Raw genomic sequence first — 25,130 nt, 5'->3', positions numbered from 1 at the left:
TTAGAGACTTATAGAGAGACCTTCTAAAAAATGTTAAAATGTATTCACGGCATGCAAAGCCTTAATTAGAGTGTATACATGAAGACTTGGCACACCATTGCTGAAAGGTTGCCGACCCCTGCCTTAGTTTGATACACACCATAGTGTTCTTGTGTCTGAATTTCCCTGGTTTTTTAACGTTAGAAAGGATCTCCAGCATTGTAGTGGCTCCAGGACACTTTCAAAGAGACCCTGTTTTTCATGACAGGGGAGCCACTGCTAGATGGTGAATAAAAATGTAATGTTGCTAGCCGATGACTAAAGCACTGGGTTGTTGTTGGGATTTTTTGGTTTTTTTTTTTTTGTGGGGGGGAGTTAAGATTTTATTAACAACCATAGGAAATGAAAACATTTTTTTTTTAAATGAAAACTGAGATTCAAGGGAATTCCTTTGAAGTAAAATATATTTGTCAGCTAATATTGTGATGGAGAAAAAACATTTTGATGAATATTTTCCATAAATCAAAGATAAATAATAAACTTACAAGTAACCGCTCTCTTCAGTGCTGTTATAATGTACGAGTGGGCCAATATTCAAGCACGAAAAATCAGTAATCAGTTTGGCAAGAGATATCTGAGAAACTGAGACACAAAATCTAAACTTTCTCAAATGGCTGATATTTAATTAACTTTAACTCAAGCTTAATTCACATTAAAACTTTATATCACTGAACAGATTGTGTACTGGAAATTTGGTGAAGGTGTACTATATTCTTCATATAAACCAAAGAGGCTGAATCCCTGCTTTAAGTTAAAAAAAAAGAACCCAACCTTAACCATGGTGACACTATTACATCTCGATAATAATAATAATTTAGGTACTTAATAGTTTCATGAATCTGCATGAATGACTTTAAATTATCAGTTTCAAATACACATATTTATATGAAATGCAAAATGTTATTGTACAGGAAGGTCTGGCAGGATATCTTAGAATCAGTTTTTGTGACATGGACCCAATGCTAGTGGAAAACAAAATCCAAGTTCTTTCATGCTGTCTTCATTCAGCATAATATAAGGTGGAGAAATCCATAGAGACTAGGCATAGAAAAATGCTGGAGATTCTATAGCTGAAGTTCTCATGTGAACACATCTTTTGGAGCTATTAAAATATAGACAAGGATCATCTTTCAGGAATTTCTGCTAGCAAATCTTAGGTTAGAGGGGGAACACGCCCTGAAGAATGCTCACTAGAACTGTGCCCTCCAGCTGCCCTAGTATGACCCCTCAAACTGCAGGGTCTCTAGCATGCAGAGTTTTTGCATGAGGGCTTCCATTGTCTTAAAGGTTAGGGGACAAATATGCACTGGAACTGTAAAGTCTCCCACTTCCATGCTCTCTGTTGCATTTACTCACCAGAGTTCCCCTGTGCCTGTGTCACAGAAGAGGAGTGTCTGTCCTATCAATTCGAGAGTTCATGAGTCTCTTTCGTGAGTGCAGAGACCAATTTGTGTCTTATACATAAGTGATTGTTGCTCAGTTAGAGTTGATCTACACTGAAATTTGGCATTCAAAGCCTCATCCCAGGAACACTTTTCATCTCAAATTTGGCGTGAGTTATTTTTAGAGGGCTTAGGAACAATAAAATAAAAGGATTATGGCTGCAGTTGTTTTTGGTCCCTGTGTAACTGAAAAATCTTAATGAATTTTAGAAGAAAATATTCTACAGTACAGATCGTCCCCTTGGCCTATGTTCTGCTTATTGCATTTTCTTTCCTCTTGTTTTTCATTGTTAGAGGTTACAGTGATAATTAGAAATGAGGAAATGTGGAGGCTGCTTCCCCACATAGATACCACCTTGATCTTGATGATTTTACCTCATTTCAAAAGCATCTGTCTCTGTGCTGCATTTTGCTCTATAGTTGCAAGCTCTGCAGATGGTATTTATAGATAAGAGCTTAGCTTTCTACACAAAAAGCTGCAAAACAGTCCTTGCTATATCCTTGAAGGGAGGGAGCGAACTGTATACCATTTCCTGTTTGACACATTTCAGAGGGTTTACACGCTCTCCTTGCCATTAATTAATATCTATTTAACATTATACGGGACAGTTCGTAGGTCAGAAACAGCATGGTATGGTAAGTATATAAAATAATTTGGCACAGGAAGCATACCCACGGACTAAGAACTCACTTATGTCCCTCCTGGAGCTACACAGTCCTTAGATCTGACTATGTAGGAAAAGAGGGTCTACTCACCTACATGTTCCACCCAGGAGCGGGTAGAATGAAGCCTTACCTCCACCACCCTTCACTCAGTGGCCAAGTAGCTGACCCAGCATGTGGGGGACATGAGCTCTAGTAATTTGGCGCTGGTGTAGATCGTCAGTAAACTACTATCCACCAGGAGAAAAGAGGAAGTCGGAGGAGATGTTTTGTATTAGATGGTGCCTCTTCAGGAGCACAATCCTCCTGCAGTTATTCCTGGGGTGTGCAGCTTAGGGCTTGTCTACATGGCAAGTTACTGTGTGGCAAGCCAGGGTGTGAAACTGACGTGCACTAGCTTGCTGTACAATATTGTCCTGGCTGGACACTGCTATAGTGCACTGAAGGCCCCAGAGTGCGGTTCGACTTAACCCAATGTTCATGTGGTTGCCTGAATCACAAACTAGCTGACTGGAAGGTTTGGTACAGATCTGGCTTTACTGTAACATGTGAGTCAGATTTTTTCAATATTCATTCCTTGTACTGAGACTGCAGCTAAAAATATATACATACGTCCCAGGTCATCACAGCATTGCATAGTCTATTTGGCCTATTTATTCAAGGGAGCAGAGTTTTAAAAATATACACGTTTAGGGGATTTCAAGTATTAGAAAAACGTAAAAGTGCATCTTCTGAAGTCTCCTTGGTTGGTACATTATTATCACATCCCTTCCATGGGGCAGAATTGCAACGTTAGGCTGAATATCGGGGTGAGCCTTAGAACCATATAGAGCCTGATCCAGCACTGAAGTCAGTGGAAGTCTTCTCATTGACTTCAGGAGGTGCAGAATGTGCTGCCTTCCCACCCACCACATGCCTGTACCAGTTCACAAAATTACAGAGGTGGACATGTGGTAGCTGCTACTTTAACCTTCATTGAATGTATATGGTATGACAGTGTTGTTATGCTGAGAGGTAGTGGTGCTTCATCATTCAGAAACCTCTTTGAGATTGGGTATGAATGCCCCCCTTTTTGAATGTAACTGTCAGGATGAGTTAATGAGAAGCCTCCCAACACAGGCCATGTCTACATTACAGCAGCTACAGTGACACAGATACTGCTTCCTACATTGACAGGAGGGGTTTTCCATTGATGTAGTTAATCCACCTCTGTGAGAAGTGATAGCTAGGTCAGTGGAAGAATTCTCCCATTGATTTAGCAATGTCTACATCGGGGGTGGGGGACTAGTTCAAACTTACTGTGGTCCTCCAGGTGCAAAATTTTTCAGTCATGAGTCACGTAACTAAGTTGATGTAATTTTTAAGTGTGGACCAGGTCTAAGATAAATGGTAGTTGTGAACCTGCCCAGGAGTTTGGCAGAAGGGGTTTGCTGAGTACTGTTTGTGTTGTGTGTATGAGAGGAAGGATAACAACACAGAACAGAAGGAGAGACAGAGGCAAAAAGCAAGAAAGCCAAGTAGCAGCTAGTGAGTACAGTGTGACCCAGACAAAGAGAGCTTTGGGGTCTGTTGGCTAAAGAGGCTTGTGGATATAAACTAAGAAACAGCTCATTTGTTCTTTGTTTCACCTATGTTCTGAGAAGCTGGACTTTGTACATTCCTTGTACATAAACAAGACTGCATCAAAGAAAATACTAGACTCCATCAGTTCTTCTTTGAGCTGGAACATGGCCAGGACCCTGAATTTTGACTAGTCAAATGGGTCAAAAAGTGACAATAGTAGTAGGATCCAGTTTCCAAGGATACAGATTATGGTATTCCTGTTGAACCAAGATGGAACAAATAATGGAGATACAGAACCTACAGAAATTGGAAATGGCCACTAGGAATTAAAACAAGGCCTAAAACAAGAGCTGGAGATTTCCTAGAAAGGATTTAGAGAAAATTTGCAAGTTAAGATAAGAGCCTTGTTGGAAGAGCAACTACAAAGTGCCCAGACAGACTGGGAAACATGCTTAGGCTGGAATAGTAAAATGGCTTGATGACGTGATCAACAGTCAGACTACCATACACCAGAAGTTTTTCCACAAAATAGTGCAGATCAAACAGGCTTTGGTCAGTTTGGAACTTGCTATCTGAGGTGAATTGCAGCAAGGACCTAAGGAGTTGAAAATTCAGCTCCAGAAGGAAGTCTAAATATCACAGACCACAGTGGCAGGCAGCCATCTGGATGAGGAATTGAGCCAGCCAGAGGACTTGGGTAAGACCACATATTTGCAACAGATTTCGACCCTGTTTGTAATCTACAGAGGCCCAGAGGGGAGAGTTCAGCCTGTCCCAGGTCAAATAATGCAAAAGGGAGGGCAAAATTTCCTAGGACATTTATTTGGCTCAGTTCAACATTATAGCTCAAAATAATAGCTGAGCAGATGGACAGAAAAAGAGGGATACTAGCAGCCACCGTGGGTGACTCAGCTCTGAAAGTGTTGCAAAACTTACCTGCAGAAAAGAGACAGAGTTATCCAGACCTGGTACAAGACCTGGTCATGCAGTTTGGAGCTAGCCATCAATCTGAGCTGGCCAGAATGCAGCTAAGAGTTAGAAAGAGAGAAGAAACCCCATGTGGCAGAGGACCTGCAAAGGCTTGTGCGCCTAGCATACCCAGGTAGCAATGTGGCCTTCCAGGATACATTGGCGATGGATGAATTTATAGATGCTCAGCTGGAGTTGGACTTGCAGATCAAGAGCAGTGAAAGGAGACCAAAGACACTCTGAGAGCTTGTGGAATTTGCCACAGAACTTGAACATTTCTTTGCAGCAATGCACCAGTAGAGGAAACAGCTGATAGTGAGAAAGATGGAAGTTGAATGCCAAGAGCCATGTAAGTATCATTCTGTGTCTAATACATATGATAAAAGAGGGGATTATATTCTGGTTCATGATTTTATTGAACTATTAGAAAAACTGATCAGTTTGGTTTGTAAAGAAGGGAAATTGGCAACAATACAAAATTAAATGAAACAGTCAGTTAAATGCTGATACTGACAAATGCTGACAAAATTGGCCACCAAAAAGGACTTTTTAAAATGTAATGCAGGCCAAGACAGAGTGGCACCAGTGTGTAGTGAAAGCCTCTCTCTCAGTTCAGGAAATGGTGAAACACCAAGCTGAAGGGGCAACGGATGGTGGAGGTACAAGCATCAGCCCCACAGTTTTAGCTTCAGTCTGCACAGCTGAACAAACATGGGGGATTGGCTACTGAGTGTGTAATAGGATCTGCAAAATGCACAGTGGTGATTGACACTGGCTCAAATATAATATTAAACCAGACCTGTTAAAAAAGCTAGGGAACAGGGGATCCATAACTGAACCCCCTACTTGGTCTCAAATGGAGACAGTGACTGAGGCAATGAAACCTATTCAAAAACTGGGAAAACTGGGTTTGAAGATTGGAGCCCTGGAATTCAAGCCAGAAGTCTGGTGGCTGAAATAATGGCTGAGCTATTTGGATTTGAGCTTGGCTTGAATTTGATTATGGCTAATAACTGCATAATCAGTGCCAGGAAAGGTGTCTTACAAATTCAGTCTGTGGATGTTCCCTTTAAAAATGAGACAAATGGTTTGGAGGCTGTTTGTTTGCAGTGAACAAATTGGCCTGCCCCAGGGGGTCAGAAACCATTGTATCAGCTACACACTTTGCAGCACTGGAAAGATAGGGAGTCCTTGAAATCTATTTTGAGACCAAGCATCTTGGGGGGAATCTTAGCTGATAATGCTCCTGTGAATCTGAAAGAAGAATTGATCCCTGTTTGATTGCTGAGTGCTTCCAACAAGAAGCAAATAGCAAAACACAGAAACCATTTCAGTGGACAGCAGGGTAAGCTTTAGCATTGTCACCGCTGAAAACGGCTGTTGGGACTGCCCCTTTCATATTGGACACCGAAGCTAATGCTTACTGTTTGGGGGGAAGGGGGAGAATTTCAGGTTGGATGCCCTCCCCCCTCTCCTTTTGAATCTGAGAATGTAGCTATGGAAGTCGAGGCTGGAGCCTGGTCTACATTTAATAGTTAGGTCGACATAGCTGTGGTGCTCGGGGGTGTGAAAAAATGACACCCCTGAGCACCATAGCTATGACAATCTAACCCCTAGTATAGATGCAAAGTAGGTCAACAGAAGAATGCATCCATTGGCCTAGCGATCATTGTTCAGGGAGGTGGAGTTTCTATGGCAATGGAAAAACCTCGTCTCTCACTGTAGGAAGCATCTGCACTATGGCACTACAACGGCATAGCCTTGCTCAGGGCTGGCCCTAGACCAAATGGCGCCCCAGGCAAGGAGCGTCTTTGGCGCTCCCCCTCTCCATTTGTTAAACTTTTGAATATATATTTTTAATTGTATTTGTAGCCCATTCCACAACTTGGATGCACGATTTGCATGCATGCTTTAGCCATGTCATATAGGATGATAAATGTGCATAGTAGAATCTGTAAATCTGTATTTATTCATGCCATATATAACCAAATAAAAAAATCATTTCCTCTACATTTATAGAAACTTTTTAATTCTAAGAATAACTGAAATGTACTAACATCAAGAAATTGAACTGTGCACTAACACTGGGTGAACAACTATTAATTAGTGTTACAGTAGGTGATAGTCTTAGAATTGAACCCTAGCCCTTCAGTTTAAAAGGTGGCTTTTGTCCCTCTGCCCCGTGAACTGAAGCACAGCTTCAGAGAGATCCAAAGATTGGCCAATGGCATTTTCAAGCAATAAAATAGCAAGTAATGTCAGTCTCTCATCGGCCATCATTGCATGAAGCCATGTTTTAATGAACCTGAGCTTTGAAAAGTAGCGCTCACTACTCATGACTGAACAGCAGCATGGTCAGAATCCTCAAAGCCATCCACACATTAGGAAAAGTGTCCTTCAGCTTTGCATCATGAATGAATTGGAGAACTTTGAATGGAGAGTGTTTCCCAGGTGGCAAAATGTGAAGAATGTTGTCTAATTTGACATACAAGCCTTTAATCATTGTTGTCCGAACATTCTTCACGTTTCAGCATCCAGTGAAGGTCTGTACAATTGTTCAAGAGAGTTTTCCTGTCTGCCAGCAGCTACAAAAACTCACACCTCTATTCGTGGTGTTTCATTTGTCTGAACCTTTCTTCAATGGACACTTGAGCAGTGACAACTAGTGAGCAAAAAAACCTCCCTATTGAATTTTTCGTCCAAGCTTCCCTTCACTTCATCTCTGTCCTTGTAACAAAACGCTCTCTTCTTCTGATGAATGCAAGTTTCCTTGAAGACAGGCTCAACTCCTAAGTTTTCTGCCAATTCTTTGGCAGCAGCAATGTCATCTTCAAATCCATTGTCTCTGTAGACCACAACAAAATCAAGGCAACTTCTCATCAAAGTAGTAGCAGTTGCGATGTCCATTGACTAAGTTTGTAATGCGTTGCTTACAACGTTTACTTGGAACAGGGTATCATGCCAAACCACAGTTGAGACCAGAAATTGGAAGTCAGTGATCTGGTTTGCCAGGCTTTGCACATTGTGTCGGATTCAGGCCTCGGCTTTACTCAACTGTGACGGTTCCATCAGGGCATCGTAAACCTCAGTTATTTGGTACCTCAGTGACCTTATGCTGTCAATGTGTCTCTCTCAGTGAGTGTCACTTAGTGGCTTTAAGGTCAGATTTGTAACATTGCCCATGAGGATCTTCCACCTGATACTTGATGCTGAAACCAAGATGTATATCAACTACTCCGAAGAGAGATACTGAATCTAAAGATGCTGCATCTGAGACAAACAGGTTGAGGGAATGGTGGCCAAAGGCACGAAGAAAGCTCTTGTATTCAGCACAAGAATTGTTGCCTAGACATGTTCACACCATTGTCATAGCTTTGGCTGCTGCAGTCCTGAAGCTTTATTTTATTCTCATTCCAAATGTTCATAAATAGTTCTGTTAGGCCTCTTCCAGTAGAGTTGTCCACAGACCGGAAACAGATGAAGTGTTCCTTTATTTGGATACAGCCATCCTCGTCATCAAAAAATCTTACTGTAAATGACATCTTTTCACTGTGACTAATGTTAGGAGTGCAGTTCACTATTACGGGGTGGTACTTTGCTTTGCCAAGCTGCATCAGTATGTTATCAAGCATCTTCCTAGCCATAAGGTCACTCAATTTGTTTTGAATTGTTTTGTTGCAGTAATGGTCCATTGCTTCTTTATGAACTACTAGACATTGGTGTTCTTGCATGACATGGTCGTATTTCCCAAGGAGCTCTACCAAACTGAGGAAATTTCAGTTATGTTCAGTGAACAACTTATCTGACAAGCTCCAGAAAGTCAAATTATTCTTTTCAAGAAAGAGGGTAATTCAGATCAGACACTCAAGCGTGTTCCTCCAATGCTGGGTTTCTACATTAATAATGCACTGGTTTTCTGCATCTATGCATTTATTCAGCTTGAGCCTGGATTTGACCTCCATCCATTTAGAATAGGCTGTAATATGGCCTGATGATTTCTCATGTTGCTTCAGAACATCAGCTGAATTATTCCAGTAATTGTACCCAGAAAGCACAAGCAATGGTCTGACATTCTTGTCAAATGTTTTGCAACAAAAACAGAACATATTGTCAGTTAAATTTGAGTAATCTATCCAATGCCAATTCAGTTTCTAACCATACTCAAACACTCTTTTGCAATGCAACTTTGAGAAGTGGCGCTTCTGCTCATTTAATGGAAATGTCATATCCTTGATTTTGTCTGACCTGTTCAAAATTGTACAATCAATAATGGCAACATTTAGGATCACTGGCCATAAAGCAGGATCTGATGTATCGATTTGTGATGTGCAATTTTTCTCACTGCTGTTTCTGTCATCTTGTGAGGCTGATTCATCTTTATTCTTTCTCTCCTTTTTGTGTAAACCTGATTTTTCTTTGTCATTATTCTCCTTTTTATGTGAGCCACATTCAGGAGCGGCGCCAGGGTTTTTGGTGCCCTACGCAGGGGTCCTTCCACACTCCCGGTCTTCGGGGCACTTCGGCGGCGGGTCCTGGAGCTAGTGAAGGACCTGCCACAGAATTGCCGACGACGACCCAGAGCGCAGAAGGACCCCCCGCCGCCGAATTGCCGCCGAGGTCAGCAAAATGCCGCCCTCCCAAATCCTGGCGCCCTAGGCGACCGCCTAGGTCGCCTAAATGGAAGAGCCGGCCCTGGCCACATTCTTCTTTATCATTACTCTCCTTTAGGCCGCCAGGGAAACTGGATGATTCTCCATCACTTTCTTCACATTTCCATTCTTTATCTTCAGGTAAATCTACTAATTCCTTAGTAATAAGACTTCCATCATTTACCCTTCACTCCTCAATTTCTTCTGCATTGGGACGATTGCAACTGCCTAAAGTCTGGTCTATGTTGTTCTGTTTCAGATATTTTCCCATCAAATTTGCTCCTTGCTGCAAACTAGATTGCAACTGAGATTTTTGCTTCCTATGCTGAGCTCCTGAAGGTTTCTTTGTGGGCATCTTTTTTGTACAGGGGAAAATAGACAGTATTAAGGAGAGCAAATGTCTGTGTTCTGCAGTCTTAGAAAGTCATCAAACATTACATGTAAAGCATGGCAAAAGAAGAAACAGTATTTCTTTTATATTGTGTAAATATAGGTTAACTAGATATCTCTGGTATCTCATTAAATTTGTCCTTTATTAATTGCTACTTACACTCTTAAGTCTTAAAACACAGTACACGTTCATAATTACACAATAAAACAAGGTTCACAATATTGCAGTGGGACTCTCACTTCAGTTCAGTTTGTTCTTATATCTCACTCACTGACTGACTGGCAACGCCACACCCCTGATAATACTCATGAGGGCATGGCTGACAGTATTCTAGGAGGTTCAAGAAAAATGTAGTTCTCAAAGTCTGGAAGGTTCCACGAGATTCTACAAGGTCCAGAACATCCTAGGAGGTTAGTGAAAAATGAATCCACATATGGAATACCTGAAACATTTTACTTCATATATTCTATTTTCCCTTTTGTCGTTAACAACAAAAACTGCACCCCAAGTCCATTGCCACCCAATCCCAGCACCCCAGGCAGTCGCATGGGTTACCTTCCCCTACATCCAGCCCTGGTTGTGCTGGTATAGTGTCATTGTGTAGACATGGCCTGGAAAAGTTGTAGAGATCAATCCCACAACTCACATTCAGAATGGACAAGATCTGCTTCAGCCAACAAATTTCATAGAAACAACAGGGATTTCCCAGGTGACTGAAGGAAAGTCAGTCAGGGAGTAAAAAATCCAAAAGGGGGTTGGGTGGAAATGAAATCAATTTGGGTTGATGATGTGAAAACATCTTGAAGAAAGACAGCGATGATATGTAGATAGTTAACCTTGTATCATTGTTAGTTTGCTAAATTATTTATTTGCTCTCTCTTTGGCATGGGTCATACAGGGTGTTGTCATTTTGAGTACCATCAGAATTATGGGCAGAGCTAAAACAGGAGAGTTATGCTGAGACTTATGCATCAATCGTAACCTCTTTGAGATTGGGCGTAAACTCCGCCTTCAGTTAACATAACTGTCTGGATGAGTTAGTCAGAAGCCCCCCATCTAAGGCAAACGGGGACTGTGAACCTGCTAAGGAGTTTGGACTGAGTGGGCAGAGGGTGTGTGTGTGTGTGTGCGTGTGTGAGAGAGAGAGAGAGGGAGAGAGAGAGAGAGAGAAAGAGAGCGCCAAGCAATAGCCAGAATAGCCAGTAAGCGTAGTGTGATTCTGGAAAAAGCCAGAAAGTGATCTTGTGGGTCTGTTGGCTAAATAGGCTTGGTGCTAAAAACTAAGAAACTGTTCCTTTATTGTTGGTTTCTCCAGCATTTAGACAAGCAGGACTTTGTACATTCCTTGTACATAAATAAAACTGCATCAATGAAAATACCAGACTCCCTCAATTTCTGCTTCCAGCTGGAACATCTCTGGGACACCGAACTTTGACTAGCCACTCAGATCAAAAGGGGCAACGTTATTTATTAACCACAATCTGGCAATAGCCTGTCACTTGTATTAGTACTGTGGGATCAGACTTTCTCATATACAATTTTGCGAAGCATGTCAAAACTCTTTATGGTTTTTCTCCCACTGAAGTGAATGGGAATCTTGCCTTTGACTTCCCTGGATACAAGATCAGGCCTTAAAAATCCTACCTCTCTATATGCATCTGTCTGTGTTTCTACTTTTCCCACAGAGAATACACTTTCACTCCAGCTTCAGGACTGCTCCCCAAGAACGAAAATGAACCTAGACGTAAACTGAATGGTGAAGTCCATAACCCAATGACAAAGAGTGTGACCCAAACCCTTGCTTTCCAGGTAATAAGTCTTCATTTCTTACTCTTTGACAGGTGCATAAATATCAGTGCAGGTAACATGCTTATGCAAATACATGTTTTTAAATGAACATTTAATATCAGCCTCTAGTTTCATCTCAATATTATCTATAAAGAAATTGTTTTTACATTTCTTAATAACTCTTTGCTTCTGCCAGTAAAAAATAGCAAAGCAAATGAAAAAATATAGCTTTCAAATGTCAGCTTTCTTTATGTGCAAGGAGTAAACAGAGCCTCTAGGTATAAGCAAGACTTGTGTCCAACTCCGGTGATATAGCTTGGGGAGCAATGTGCAGGTATTGTTAGCAGTAGGCCTTGGGCCTAATTCTTCTCTCATACCAGTCTGAGGCATACCAGTCTGAGCCTGCATAATACCACTGATTTCAATGGATTTACACCAGCTTAACTGAGAGCAGAATTAGGCCCTTTGTTTGTACTTTCTTGGCTAAACTGATTTTATTTTACCTTATCTTAGATATTTATATGCCTTACTGTAGGATCTTAGCACCTAGTCTGTAATTTCTTTGTGTTTTTATATATATCTACAATAAATAGATGCGTAAGACACTAGTAGAGTAAATTAGTTTAAACGGTCACCGTCAACACTGACAGATTTACATTTTTAACCCCTGCCCTCAATATTGAATGCAAGTCTGTCTGCATTGTAAGGATTCCAGTTCTCCTCATCCAATTTGCTCTGCCTATGCTAGGATTTTAACATGTTAGTTAAAACACCTTTTTCCTAATGTAAACATGGTCTTATAACCTAATCTATAGCCACTGAAATCATAGTACTCTTTCCATTGATTTCAGTGGACTGTGGTTGACGCCTTATATTTCTGTGGGTCTAAGCACCTCATCTGTAAAATGGGAATATTACTATTTCCTTTCTCCCACCCTTTGTCTGTCTAGTTTATTCAAATGATTGTAAGCCTTTCAGGAAAGGGACTGTCCTTTAGTATGTGTGTACAGCACTTTGCAGGCCTGATCTCAGTTGCAGGTTCTAGGTGCCTCTGCAATAAAATTAATTCATAACACTAAAATGTAAATGGGTCACTGCATACAGCTTTCTCAGACTGTTGCTCTCAGAAGAGGCCTGTTGGTGATGCGGCATGGGGAGAGAGTGGATCATGTTTTTGGGAAGTCCTGGATTCAGCAATGCTTAACTGCAGATGGTAAGTAAAACAACAGGAGGACTGGTCCTTGAGAAACCAGACTAAAAAGAAAATATTGTAACGTGATGGCCATGACGCGTAAAGTCTAGATTAGTACTTGTAAATATCTGCAAACCAGACTGAATTTTAGTGCTTAAGAAAGCAGCTATTCAGAAATACCCTTCATACACAGAAAGCGTAGTAGTATCATATAGTCCAGTGGTCCCCAACCTTTTCGTCTGGCGAGCGCCAGACGAAGGACTATGGTGGCGGTGGAGCATCCGCCGAAATGCCGGCGAATTTCTGCGGCATTTCGGCAGCGACGCCACTCGATGACGTCACTTGTCGGCAGCAAGTGGCATCATCGAGAGATGTCACCCCCGAATTTCTGCGGCATTTCGGCAGTGATGCCACTCGATGACGTCACTTGTCAGAGGCAAGCAGCTTCGTTGAGAGGCGTCGCCGCCGAAATGCCACAGAAATTTGGAGGCGACACCTCTCGCTGCCGACAAGCGATGTAAGCGAGAGGCGTCACCACCAAAATGCTGCTGAAATTCGGGGGCAACACCTCTCGATGATGCCGCTTGCCACCGACAAGTGACGTCATCGATAGGCGTCGCTGCCGAAATGCCTCAGAAATTCGGCAGCATTTCGGCGGATGCTCTACCACCAGCCAGGACATTGGGGACCCATGATATAATCAAAGCAATATGGTAGAACCTTAGAGTTACAAACACCAGAGTTACAAACTGACCAGTCAACCACACATCTCATTTGGAACTGGAAGTACACAATCGGGCAGCAGCAGAGACAAAAAGAAAAGACAGTACAGTACTGTGTTAAACATAAATTACTAAAAAAAAAAGAGAAAGTTTAAACAGAAGGTTTGACAAGGTAAGGGAACTGTTTCTATGCTTGTTTCATTTAAATTAAGATGGTTAAAAGCAGCATTTTTCTTCTGCATAGTAAAGTTTCAAAGCTGTATTAAGCCAATGTTCAGCTGTAAACTTTTGAAAGAACAGTTGCAATGTTTTGTTCAGTTACAAACATTTTAGAGTTACAAAAAACCTTCATTCTTGAGGTGTGCAGAACTCTGAGGATCTACTATATTTGAGATATGTGCAGTCAATATATGGTCTGTAGTCATTGTACTTCCCATGTAGTCACCCTACACAAGTAATACTGTACAAATGGAGCTCAGTGAAACTACATTTTTGTCTTGAGTTGATGTGCAAAACATGAATTTTTCACCAGCATTTTCAGAAATTTAAAAAATTGATCAGTGGCCAAATTTCCCTATTTTTGTACATAGACATAGCTTTTCAACATTACAATGTTGATCAAAATCTGTGCTAGTCAAACCCAGTCAATAATAACTGGCACAAACAAGGAGATTTTGTGGGGAAATGACAGAATGTTAACAGTGGCATAGGTGAAAAGTCAAGGTTGATGGGTTTTTTGGCCTTCAAAGCATGATTCTGAGGTGGAAAAAAAGTTTTATATATATTTTGGGGGTGAGAGTGGGGGAGGAATTGTATTTTGCTTATGATCTCTTGAGTTATGCTGGAAATCAGACAAGATGACCATAATGATCACTTCTGGCCTTAAAATCTGTGAATTATTTCTTTTTCCTTTTTGCTATGAGAACATTGTTTTTTGATAACTTTAGCAATGGTAAAAAAAAAAAAAGAGTTTCCACTGCTCTCATGTGAATATATGTCTGGTGAATTTTACTGAGCATTTGTTTTCTCTGGTGTTCTGCTACTCTGGAACTCAGAGGAGATGTATCATTCTGTCAGAAGGTTCTCCTCCTTGCTGTCTTTCCCAGAACCCAATGAGACTGGGCCATAGTGAATCAACAATTTCCCGGGTTTGCTTTGGTGAATGTAAAGTGCAGTATCCCTGAGGTAATATTAAGAAATCACTTACTCCCTTTTTTCACCAGAGAGACAGTTAGGGTCAGGTTTTCAGAAATGGGTTGTCTAAAATGCAGAAGAAAATTATTGTGCGTGCATAACAGAAATATGTACATATTTATTACTATGGCCTTTATATATACAGATGAAATGTTCTGTTTTGTTTTAGGAAAATACCACAGAGCAGATCTGAACTTCCCTGCCAATCTGCCAAAACGAAGAGACGGCATCAAACATTTTGAATATGATCCTCCTTTATCATGCTGTGGTGTTTTCCAGTCTAGACTTGTAGGTAAGTTAGATATTATTCTAATAGGAATGAAAAGGGGTGGAAGAAAGACTTCTGTAATCTGTGAAAGCACATGCTGGCTTTACCATAGGAATGCTTCCTGGCAGTGTAACTGGTAAAGTTCCTTTATGGGCAGCAGGAAAGGGACTTTGCTCTTTCATGTGGGAGCTGTACAGCAGGGTGGGGAACACAGCCAATTTCTTATGTAGTACAAGAGCCAGCCTGCCACCTTATGGCAGGGTAGGGTCAGAGCAACACTGTACATTCTGCTTCTAATCTGAACCGGAGCAGTGAACTGTAGCCAGGGCTGGCTCCAGGCACCAGCGGAGGAAACGCATGCCTGGGGCGGCACATGCTAAGGGGTAGCTTTTTTTTTTTCTGCTTTGGCAGTTTGGGCAGCAGTCCGAGTAGCTTTTTTTTTTCCGCTTGGAGCGGCAAAAATGGTAAAGCTGGACCTGACTGTAGCATCTCTGTTGGCTGGCTAGAGTGGGGCAGGACATGCAGTTTCTTGGTCTGTAGATTGTGTGTGAGGAGTAGTTCATTGGGAATATTTGACATTTGAGCTGTATTTGGTAGTCAGATTGAATACATCTATCCATGATGTGTTTCTGTTCCTTGCTTTGATGATTATAAATCTCATAAATAGGGTTGTGGTGCAAATACCTGTCTTTCTCTATCTACCATAAGTGTATCTAAGTGCCTTTACAAATTTAAATATTTCTATGACCTGTTTTTCTAGTATTCACTTAACATTTCCTCTTCCCACAAATATTCCTGCTGGTACGCTTGTCCACTAGAATATTTGTTGAAAGTGAATTAAAAAAAGGAATGAGTGCATTCAAAGTCAGTTTATTATAAAGTTCAAACTAATATCTGTGGGAAATATTTTGCAGTAGTAATAATGATTGTAAAGAGCAACTCTCATGTGTATTGCAGGAGAAGCTCTGCTGGAGAAACAAGAGGCAGTTAGCCATGTATACTGTTCCCCTGCCCTCCGCTGCATACAGACAGCTCAACACGTGCTAGAAGGTAGGTTAGCAAAATGGTTATGTTCTTATACCACACTGGACATTTCTGAGTCAATCTTCTTCTAAGCCAATGACAGTGGAGCAGCTAAAATGCTGCAGGGCTTTTTGAAAATTTACTTTTGCCTTTAATCAGTGCTGACAGATACTTCTGTCTGGAACAAGGGCTTGGTGATACTGTGAGGAAGTAATAAAGTTTCCCCACTATAATAGTAAAATTGTGTTCAACTGAATGGTATCCAATAATGTTAAAACGGAATCTAATGTTGTATAAGACAAAGACATTTCAGATTAAGTAGAATTTAACATATTGGCTAGACTCAAATTGTTAAATTTAACTCTTCCATGAATAATTTTGGTCATAAAATCAAGTGTTTCCATTACGCTGAGGGACAGGTACCCGGGGAAAGAAACCTGTAAGTTTCTCCTGGAAGTTTACCTTTGCTAACAAGAGGTTTGAGACTGCCACATTATTAAAAACTAGTCTTTTTGTTTTATAACGGGTGGCATTACAAAGGGGTAGAGGTGTACTTTCTTCTCCTCTCCCTGGGTTGCTAGCTTCAGGACTTTACCAAGTATTGTTTATGCATGTGGAGTAGGGTATCTAGGAGGACTGAGACTCCATGTAGTCAAGATTATGTGTACTTAATAGTCTTTGGTTTACATTATATTTTTACTTTGTTAATAAAATTATTACCAGGAATAAGGTGCCACGTGCAGTCAAAGCTTAAAGCTCTGAATGAACCTTTCCTTTTAAAAAAATCTCTTATTTATTGCAGGGCTTAAATTAGAACAAAAAATTAAAATCAGGGTAGAACCTGGACTCTTTGAATGGATGAAATGGGAGGCCAACAAAATAATTCCCTCTTTTATGGCACTGACAGAACTGACAGAGGCTACTTACAATATAGATCCCAGTTACAGGTAAATGCTGCATGTACCGTATGTTAATGTGTATTTCTGATACCTCTCTTGTTTTTGGCAATTCTTAAGTCTCACAAGACAGGGTTTCAAAAATGAATGATTCAGGATTTAGACCATTGACTTCAATGGACAGAGTAAGGGCTGAGTAAAGCCTATATTATTTGGCCCCAAGATAGGATGTGCCGATATATAGTTAGTTCTTTCACTACATAATTCACTGCTTTTTGGCAAGGTGACATACTAATGGGCAAATCATTCTTACATGTATATGGATGGGTGAGTGTGTGTGTAGGATCTGAATCCTATTCCTATCGAAGTGAATGGCAGTGACTTCAAGTTTGGCTGATTATTTAAATATTTTAGACTCTCGTGATGGACATCCATATTTTTGTTTTTACTTTTAGCTAAAATATATGAGCCATAATTTGTTAAGTGTGAAAAAATTCCTGTCATGTCACATTTCAGCCAAGAAAGAATTGTATTGTATTTTGATGGGGGGTTGGGGTCAAGTCCTTTCCTTGGTGCACAGCTCAAAATTGAGTGAGGATTTCAGAATTTGTCCCAATAGGGGCTGATCTCACATGATCCCGTAGCTACCAAAATTCGCACAGTTCCACATGTGAACATCTCAACAGTGAGAAAAAGTCACCAATTTTCAACTAAGTCCCTCTAAACAGCAAGTGTAAGGGAGACAGAGCTCATGTCCTACATACCGCTGGAGCAGGGAGTTGTAGGAACCAGGGGCAGCCCAAAGGTGTTGGGGGAAGAGATGAACAGAAAGCAAGATATCTGTCATTCTAATTGTATAGGTTGTCGGGATGTTAATGTTCCATTAAAATAGATTTCTGCATTAAATTCTGTGGTATTTTTTGTCTTGCTCAAAAATAATCACTGCACTCAGCAAAGTCCCCCTTTTTTGTCTCTGCCTTCCACAACGCAATTCTGTGGTATGGTGCAGGTTCTGAATGTTTGTAAACCACAGCAGAACAGGAAATGACACCAGGCATTGAATCTATTCTAGCCTCTTTTTTTTTTTGGTTCACAGTGCCATGCTGCATTATTCCCGCAGTGCACGGCCAAACCCAGAAAATCACTCGGTTAATAAAGGTACCTAACTCTGGGGCTTTCCATGTGTGGACAAGTAAAAAAAGTGTTGTGTCTTATGGTATTTCTCAACACAGAGCAAAATCCTTAGTTTAAGAGTGAGTGAATAGACAAACCCTTCCATTTTCCTAGGTTCAAAACTATTCACAGCAGAGTTACTACTTTCCTTAGTTTCCCACTTTCCATACAAACTCACTAATCTAAAATAAATAAATAAATCAATAAATCAGTTGATATAAGACTTCATAGAGACAGGCCATGATTGAAGATAGGTAAAGCGCTTAATGGGTGGAAGGGAAAACTATAAAGTGTTGCAACATTGGAGCCAGTCAGCATCTGAATAACCTAAACAAACTATAAATATGCATTTTGTACATCAGTGAAAACAGTATAGTGTCCTTCCCCAGGGTACTGGATAATAACATGAGAGATCTCCATGTTTCTAAAAGAAAACTGTCTGTTTATTATGAGAACTGTTTGTAAGATGCCACAACTGCAGATACCATTCTAGTCATATGTACACAGATTGGCTTCCTGGTGCCTTTTCCAAAACCTTCTTTGCTGAAACCTGTGCTCCTTCCTCCAAATTTCATTCAGAAGTATAGCTCACATTTCTACTCTCTCTATCCCCACCCCACATGAATGATTATAAGAGGCTATTATTTCCTAGCTCCGGTCATCTGCCATAAATCAGTGTTAAAAAAGGTTAATTCCTGTCGCATGGTCAGGGTCAAAATCCACTGTCTCCAGTAGCTACTGTTACCATATTCTCCCAATGCATGTAACTTTGCAACCCCATTCCTTCCAACTCCTTTGGCTTCTCCTGTCTTCAGCATTTTCACTATTATTTCTTTTGGGAAGAGCCATTGCACTTGTTTCTTTTCTATGTTTATGGCCAGGCCAGTTGAGGTCTAAGCTTTGCTTTTTAACTCCATTACTGACTCTTGCTCAGTAATGCTGATCCTTGCTATCGATATACAGATATTGTATTCCTCAAATACTCCATCGCCATGGGGGATGTCCAAATCAGTAGACACTATCAAGGTTTCACATCGCTCCTAGTACTGTTTGCATAAGATAGCATCTCTAGGTCACAGAAGAGTCAGTGAAGTCTGTAACCTTCCTGAAAGGACTGTGTTCAGTAGTGAGATTTCTGCAAAGTCACATAAGATATCTCTACCCACTGACTGACATTTAGATTATTTAAGTAAAAGTTGTGGCCTTTTTCTGGTCAGGACCCTAATCACACCCCATCAGTGAAGTTACTCAGTCTAACCTAAACTGATCACTAATGGCATTAAAGAAGCAACATTGTGTAATGGATATGGTGCTGGACTGGGTGTTAGGGTACCTGGGTTCTGTTCCTGAATCAGCCACTGATCTGTTAGGCAAATCACTTAACCTCTCTCCTTCTGTTTCCTCTTTCACATTTTGTCTTTCTTGTCTATTTAGATTGCAAGCTACTTGGGGCAGGGACTGCTTCCACACATATCCAATATGTATAGTACCTACAGTATGGAGCTTTGGTCTCACTTGGTGTCTCTTGACACTACTGTAATACCCAGAATGACCTACTATCAATTATCACACACTGAAAGATATCTGTATTCCTCACAGATTTTTAGTTACTATTTATTCCCTGCTTTCTGAATTGGTGCTTGGATTCTATGTTGAATGGGTCCCTGTAAAAGTAGAGGAGGAAGGCTTAACCATCTATCTATTTATTGTATCTCTTATTCAGTGAATCTCTTATTCAGTGATGGTCCCATGGTTTAAAAGCTCTGAGAATAGTCTGAAATTCACTTTTGTACTGTATGACAGGTATAGTACAATAGCCCTACAATACATCAATCTACTTCCTACCTATTCACTGCTCATGTTGCATGTAGGTTTTAAATGGGTGAGATAAGATGATCAGATTCTGATCTTCTGTGTGGTTGAAAGAAGTTAGCTGGTATAGCTTCCTGGAACACAGCCATTGCATGAGGCAGAGCAACATGTAGCTGTGCAGGTCTCCAGCTAACAGGAGAGGTGACTTTATAGAAGGAAATAATGAAGGAAATAAAAACTTTCCTTTGTCCATTTACTCTAGACTTGATGGCAGAACCCTAAATCTTTCAGGCCAGATCCTCAGCTGTTTAGTGGAGATACGCTGATTTATAGCAGCTGAAGATCTAGCCCTTAATTTGTAAACACTATTTTTTACATGCAGGGAACACCTATAAGTAAAAGAAACTTTAAGGTCAGATCTTGAAGGCACAACTGCCCAAAATCCTAAAACTGGTACAATATTAATAAATATTCTCACTGGTCTTTATAAAGATTTATTTTGAAGTAAAAAGCAAAAAAGGATTGTTTAATTTGTTTTGTCAAAGCAGGCGCAGGTAGGGATTTTTAAAGGGACACTCAAGCCAACGGGCCAAATCCTGGAATCAGCCATTTCATTGGTGTCAGTGGGAGTTCTGTATAGGTAAGAACTGAATACGAACTTCAGGGTTTGGCTCAGTTTTTAAACCTAAAATCCATCCTACAGGGACAATTTTTTTTTAATGTTCTTGTCTGGAGGAGCCTATACTTATATTTTTTCCCCCAAACACAAGCATTTCTAGGGTATATTTCTTATAAACGGCATGATCCATTGTGAGGTTTACTAAGGGACAGATTCTGCTACCCTTATTCACATTGGATAGTATCTTATTCTGTGAGTTCCTTTATTGGATTCAGTTGGATTACTTGCAGAGAAAGCTACTGTTTGGTGTGAGCTGAAGTACCATGCTTCAGATCAGTGCAGTCTCTGAGATAGAGATGGTGTATAGATACCAGTTTGTTTACTGACAATGTTGATGATGTGCCAATATACAAATGTTACCTAGATGAGTGACTCCTCTGTGGATTTTATTATCAGATGTACTTTCCCACTTTCCTCCCTGGTGCCATCGGAAAGTTATGAAGAGTATGTAAGCAGATGCTCTGCAGTTGTAAAACAGATTGTCAGTGACTGCACAAGCAACGGTAAATATTTCACATTCTCATGTTCAGCACCTCATGTTTTCAATGGCAGGATCGGAAACAGCTTTGTCATATGAAATACATTTAGTATGGATGCTTGGTATTGCCCTGTCTTTGAGGTAGATTATTAAACATCATACTAAATTAATATATCTATTACTTAAAATAGAAATAGGCAAGACTAAACATAAGGCAGTGAAATACTCCATTGCTAAATCATATCATATATGCAGGGTCTTGGTTTGTCAGGATGTGACTTGATGCTGTAAGGCAGCTTCCTTTTATTTATTTATTTATTTGTTTATTTATTTATTTGGAAAGCTTCACTTCCCCCAAGCAAATGGTTGCTCTCGTTAGCTGAATTGCATGAAACACACCAAACAGGATATTTACACCTGCCCAGTTTGTATGTCACACAGCTCTGCAAAGATGAACAACACAAAAACAGCCAATAAGCATAACCAACACACAGTGAATTGTAAAGTTACAGTTTTCTTTCTTCCTTCCTTTAAATATTTTGGTGTATCAGGTATCATCCTGATAGTGGGTCATGGCTCCTCCCTGGATTCCTTCACTCGACCTGTACTAGGGCTCCCAGCCAGAGACAGCAATGATTTTGCCTCATTGGTTAGAAAGGTAAGAAGTTTTTCCAACAGGAAGCTCTTGCCCACTGTTTTCTCCTTGGTATATTTTCAGTAAGGAACCTACTCAAGCAATGGGCTGTTTGTTCTCTCAGTTGCCCGCTAACAAAAGTTACTCTCTGATTCTGGAGGGAGCTCTGTTCAGTAGTTCTAGCACACAAATGACTGTCAAGAGATGTGAGTTCTACCAGTCAATTGTCATGTGACCTTGGGCATATCATGTTCTCTCTGGTGAAGATTTTCAAAGGCACCATGGCACCAGATTCCCATTGAAAGTCACTGGGAGGTACACACTGAACTGCCAGGTGTGCCTTTGAAAATCTCCCCCTAAGTATCTTGGTTTGTCTGTCACTAAGATGGATAACCGTGTCCCCTTTGCATCTCCCAAGATGTTGTGCAGCCTACATCAAGAAAGTACAGCTCCCATTTGGAAAAGTCAGTCCGTAAAGCGGTACAGTGGGGTACCATGTTCACTATGTCTCAGTGAGCCCAAATCGTATTTGCTCAGTTTATGAATAAAAGAGTGATCTGTGTTGCCAGCACTAGAAGCTCATCCTGTGATCTGATGATCAACCTATGCTTTCTGGTTTTTACATAATCACTGGTAACAAAGATTCTGTAAGCCAAATTTTCCCTTCCGTTATACCTGTTGCACTGGTGTTAGGGAGGGGAGAATTTGGTCAGCAGTGTGTTTATTACTGGTGATGATGCATGAGATAGAAAGAACATAGCTGGAAGAGCTTGTGGAGCTGACACAAGCTCCACTAGTGTACAACAGATAGGACTCCCTCATGCTACCAATTCGTTTTAGGTCAAGTGGGACAATATCTTGATCTGTATTCCTAAAATGCTCTCAAGATACACACCCCTGTTCCACAATGCAAACTGTTTAATTGTGCTGTACTTTCAGTCTATATGGTATGTCTCCCCCATTTTCAGTGTATTCAGGAAAGTTCTAATACAAAGTCCTGTTGAAATCTCTCTGTTTTTCCAGATACCTTCACTGGGCGTGTGTTTCTGTGAAGAGCTTAAAGAGGAGAATAGATGGCAGATGATTAACCCACCAGTTAAGACGTTAACCCATGGATCAAATGCAGCATTTAATTGGAGAAATGGTATACTGGACAGTTAGAATCTATACTCATTCATTATATATTTCAAAAAAGAAGAGAAGACAAATTTTTTCCTCCTGGCTCAGCACAGGCCAGTGGTCTACCCAAAATATTTAGAACTTGGGGGAATTTTCCTCTATTACTTGTAAGAATTGTCAATGCACAGAAAGCACTTTTGAAGTTTTTGAGCCTGAGTTCTGTTTTTGTTACAGTGACTCAGAAGAAAAAACCTATTAACTGACATAAAAGTGAACGATAATTCATCCAGTGCTGAAGAATGAACTTTTAAAACTCCTAATTTAGACTAACATCTGTAATGATATATCTATATATCTATATATCATTACAGATGTTAGTCTAAATATATATATATATATATATATATATATGACTATAAGCCTTGTTGCTTGACGCACTCATGAAAACATATGGTATATCTTCAAGAACAAAGTACAATCAATAAAGAATTAGACATTTTGTTTCAGACAGGTGGACATTTTGTTTTCTTAAATGCTTCTAGTTTATCCAGAGTATGAATGGACATGATGTATCATACAGACTATTTATTTTCTTCTGATGCCTAATCAGGTTCCATCACAGGAGCTTTTCCATCAAGCGATTCTAACAATGCAAATATTGCATCATTGTTAATAAATGACTTGCTGAAAAAAAGTTTAAGAAAACTGGATGTATTGCCTCGTTGCTAAAAAAAGATTTTACAATACATTGTCGTAATGGTGACAAGACCATGTTGTGGGTAATTCTATCTGCTGAAGGTTTCCTGAGATGACTGTCATGTGACAGAACCACACAGCTTGTTTCTTATTGTTTTACCCCCAGACCTGAAATGACAAGCTTATTGGTTGCTCACAAACCATGTACACCATTTCTATCAATTCCTTGTTTGTTTAAAGGGATACAGACCCAAACGCCGACAAACACTTCTTCAAAAGGTTCACATTGCCTCTTTAAACTATCTTCATCGTAATGCCCTGACTATCCCATGTGAAACCAGGAGATTTTGTATCAATGAGAAATAAATGAGGTCCCTATTCCTCTCTTATGTTGTCTGATATAGTTTTATTTTTCACTCTTAGACATGACTCAGTCTCTGTTTCTTCCTAAAGTTGAGCAAAATTTTTCAGACTAAACTTTTTTCCTTCAAAACAAACAAACAAACAAACAAACAAAACATATTTGGGTCAACTGAAACATTTTGCTAATTTGTGTTGAATTCAGCAAATTGTGTTGGTTGAAAAAAAATGAAAAATAATTTAAAAAACAATTTGTTTTGTCATTTTTAAGTTGGAACTTTAAAAAAATTACTTCAACTTTTTGATCCTTTTAATTATTTAAAAATAAAACTGAAAACCAAACAGAATGGTTGGGTTGATCCAAAACATTTTTTAACGGTTCAACAACCAAACCAAAAAAATCCATTATTTGCATAGCTCTGTTTCTTCCTTACATCTCACAAACCCTTAACATTGTCTCCATAGGCTTTGCAGCATACTCAGAAAGTCAATCTTTTTTTTTTAAGGCTTCTGGGAAGACAGAGGTATGGGGAAAATTCAACAAGATCATTGCAAAAATAGGTGCCAAACAACCTGCTGAAATTAGATGGTAACAGTGAGAGTGGTCATTAGAGGGACAGAAAAAGATTTTCTACATTTAGGACTAGATTTTCACCTTGAGAAGTGCTGTGGATGGGTTAGTGTCAACCTCTGGATAAGCAGCAAAGAGTCCTGTGGCACCTTATAGACTAACAGACGTTTTGGAGCATGAGCTTTCGTGGGTGAATACCCACTTCGTCAGTGCATGTCACATGCACTGACGAAGTGGGTATTCACCCACGAAAGCTCATGCTCCAAAACGTCTGTTAGTCTATAAGGTGCCACAGGACTCGTTGCTGTTTTTACAGATCCAGACTAACACAGCTACCCCTCTGATACTTGACAACCTCTGGATAGTTCACTTTGATTTTCTGGTTTGGAGGAAGCTGTTATTTATTTAATTTCTTGATTGGCAAATGGCCGATGTTACTGTGGTAGGTCCCACACTTCTCCTTCATGTGGGGGAGTCAGGGTGCTGCTCCTTGCCCCTATTCTTGAGCATTGTGGGCTCTGGGTCCCAGCTCCTTCAGCTTTGCGGGCTGCTTACCCTCTTTCCCCTGGGGTAGGGATTCCCTCAGTCTTCTGTGCCCAGGCAGGGTTTCCCTTCCCCGGTATGGTTTTCTAGCTAGCAACAACACTCCTCCAAACACTAATCTACTCCTACTCCTTCACCAAGAAGAGGGGGGTTTATTAGGTCTTGGGCAGGGCCCAGGGTGACTAGATGTCCCGATTTTGTAGGGACAGTCCCGATATTTGGGGCTTTGTCTTTTTATAGGTACTTATTACCCCCCACCCCGTCCC

The 25,130-nt window shown here is 40.4% G+C and overlaps 1 protein-coding gene across 2 annotated transcripts in view; it reads left to right on the top strand.

Moving 5' to 3' along the window:
* The window catches only part of UBASH3A (ubiquitin associated and SH3 domain containing A), a 41,932-nt gene extending 18,156 nt beyond the window's left edge, over positions 1 to 23,776 (top strand). For both annotated transcript variants that reach the window (XM_030577175.1, XM_030577171.1), the window contains 8 exons: positions 11,402 to 11,525; positions 12,609 to 12,717; positions 14,782 to 14,904; positions 15,838 to 15,930; positions 16,706 to 16,850; positions 20,860 to 20,966; positions 21,493 to 21,599; positions 22,599 to 23,776. In XM_030577175.1, coding sequence (XP_030433035.1) covers positions 11,402 to 11,525; positions 12,609 to 12,717; positions 14,782 to 14,904; positions 15,838 to 15,930; positions 16,706 to 16,850; positions 20,860 to 20,966; positions 21,493 to 21,599; positions 22,599 to 22,736 — 946 coding nt within the window. In that variant the 3' untranslated portion in view covers positions 22,737 to 23,776. The remainder of the gene's footprint in view (positions 1 to 11,401; positions 11,526 to 12,608; positions 12,718 to 14,781; positions 14,905 to 15,837; positions 15,931 to 16,705; positions 16,851 to 20,859; positions 20,967 to 21,492; positions 21,600 to 22,598) is intronic.
* The last annotated feature ends 1,354 nt before the right edge of the window (positions 23,777 to 25,130 follow it).

This window comes from Gopherus evgoodei, chromosome 1, assembly GCF_007399415.2.
Source record: "Gopherus evgoodei ecotype Sinaloan lineage chromosome 1, rGopEvg1_v1.p, whole genome shotgun sequence".
NCBI lineage: Eukaryota > Metazoa > Chordata > Testudines > Testudinidae > Gopherus > Gopherus evgoodei.
Note: the sequence above shows the minus strand (reverse complement) of the source record. Positions and strands in the feature narration are given on the sequence as shown.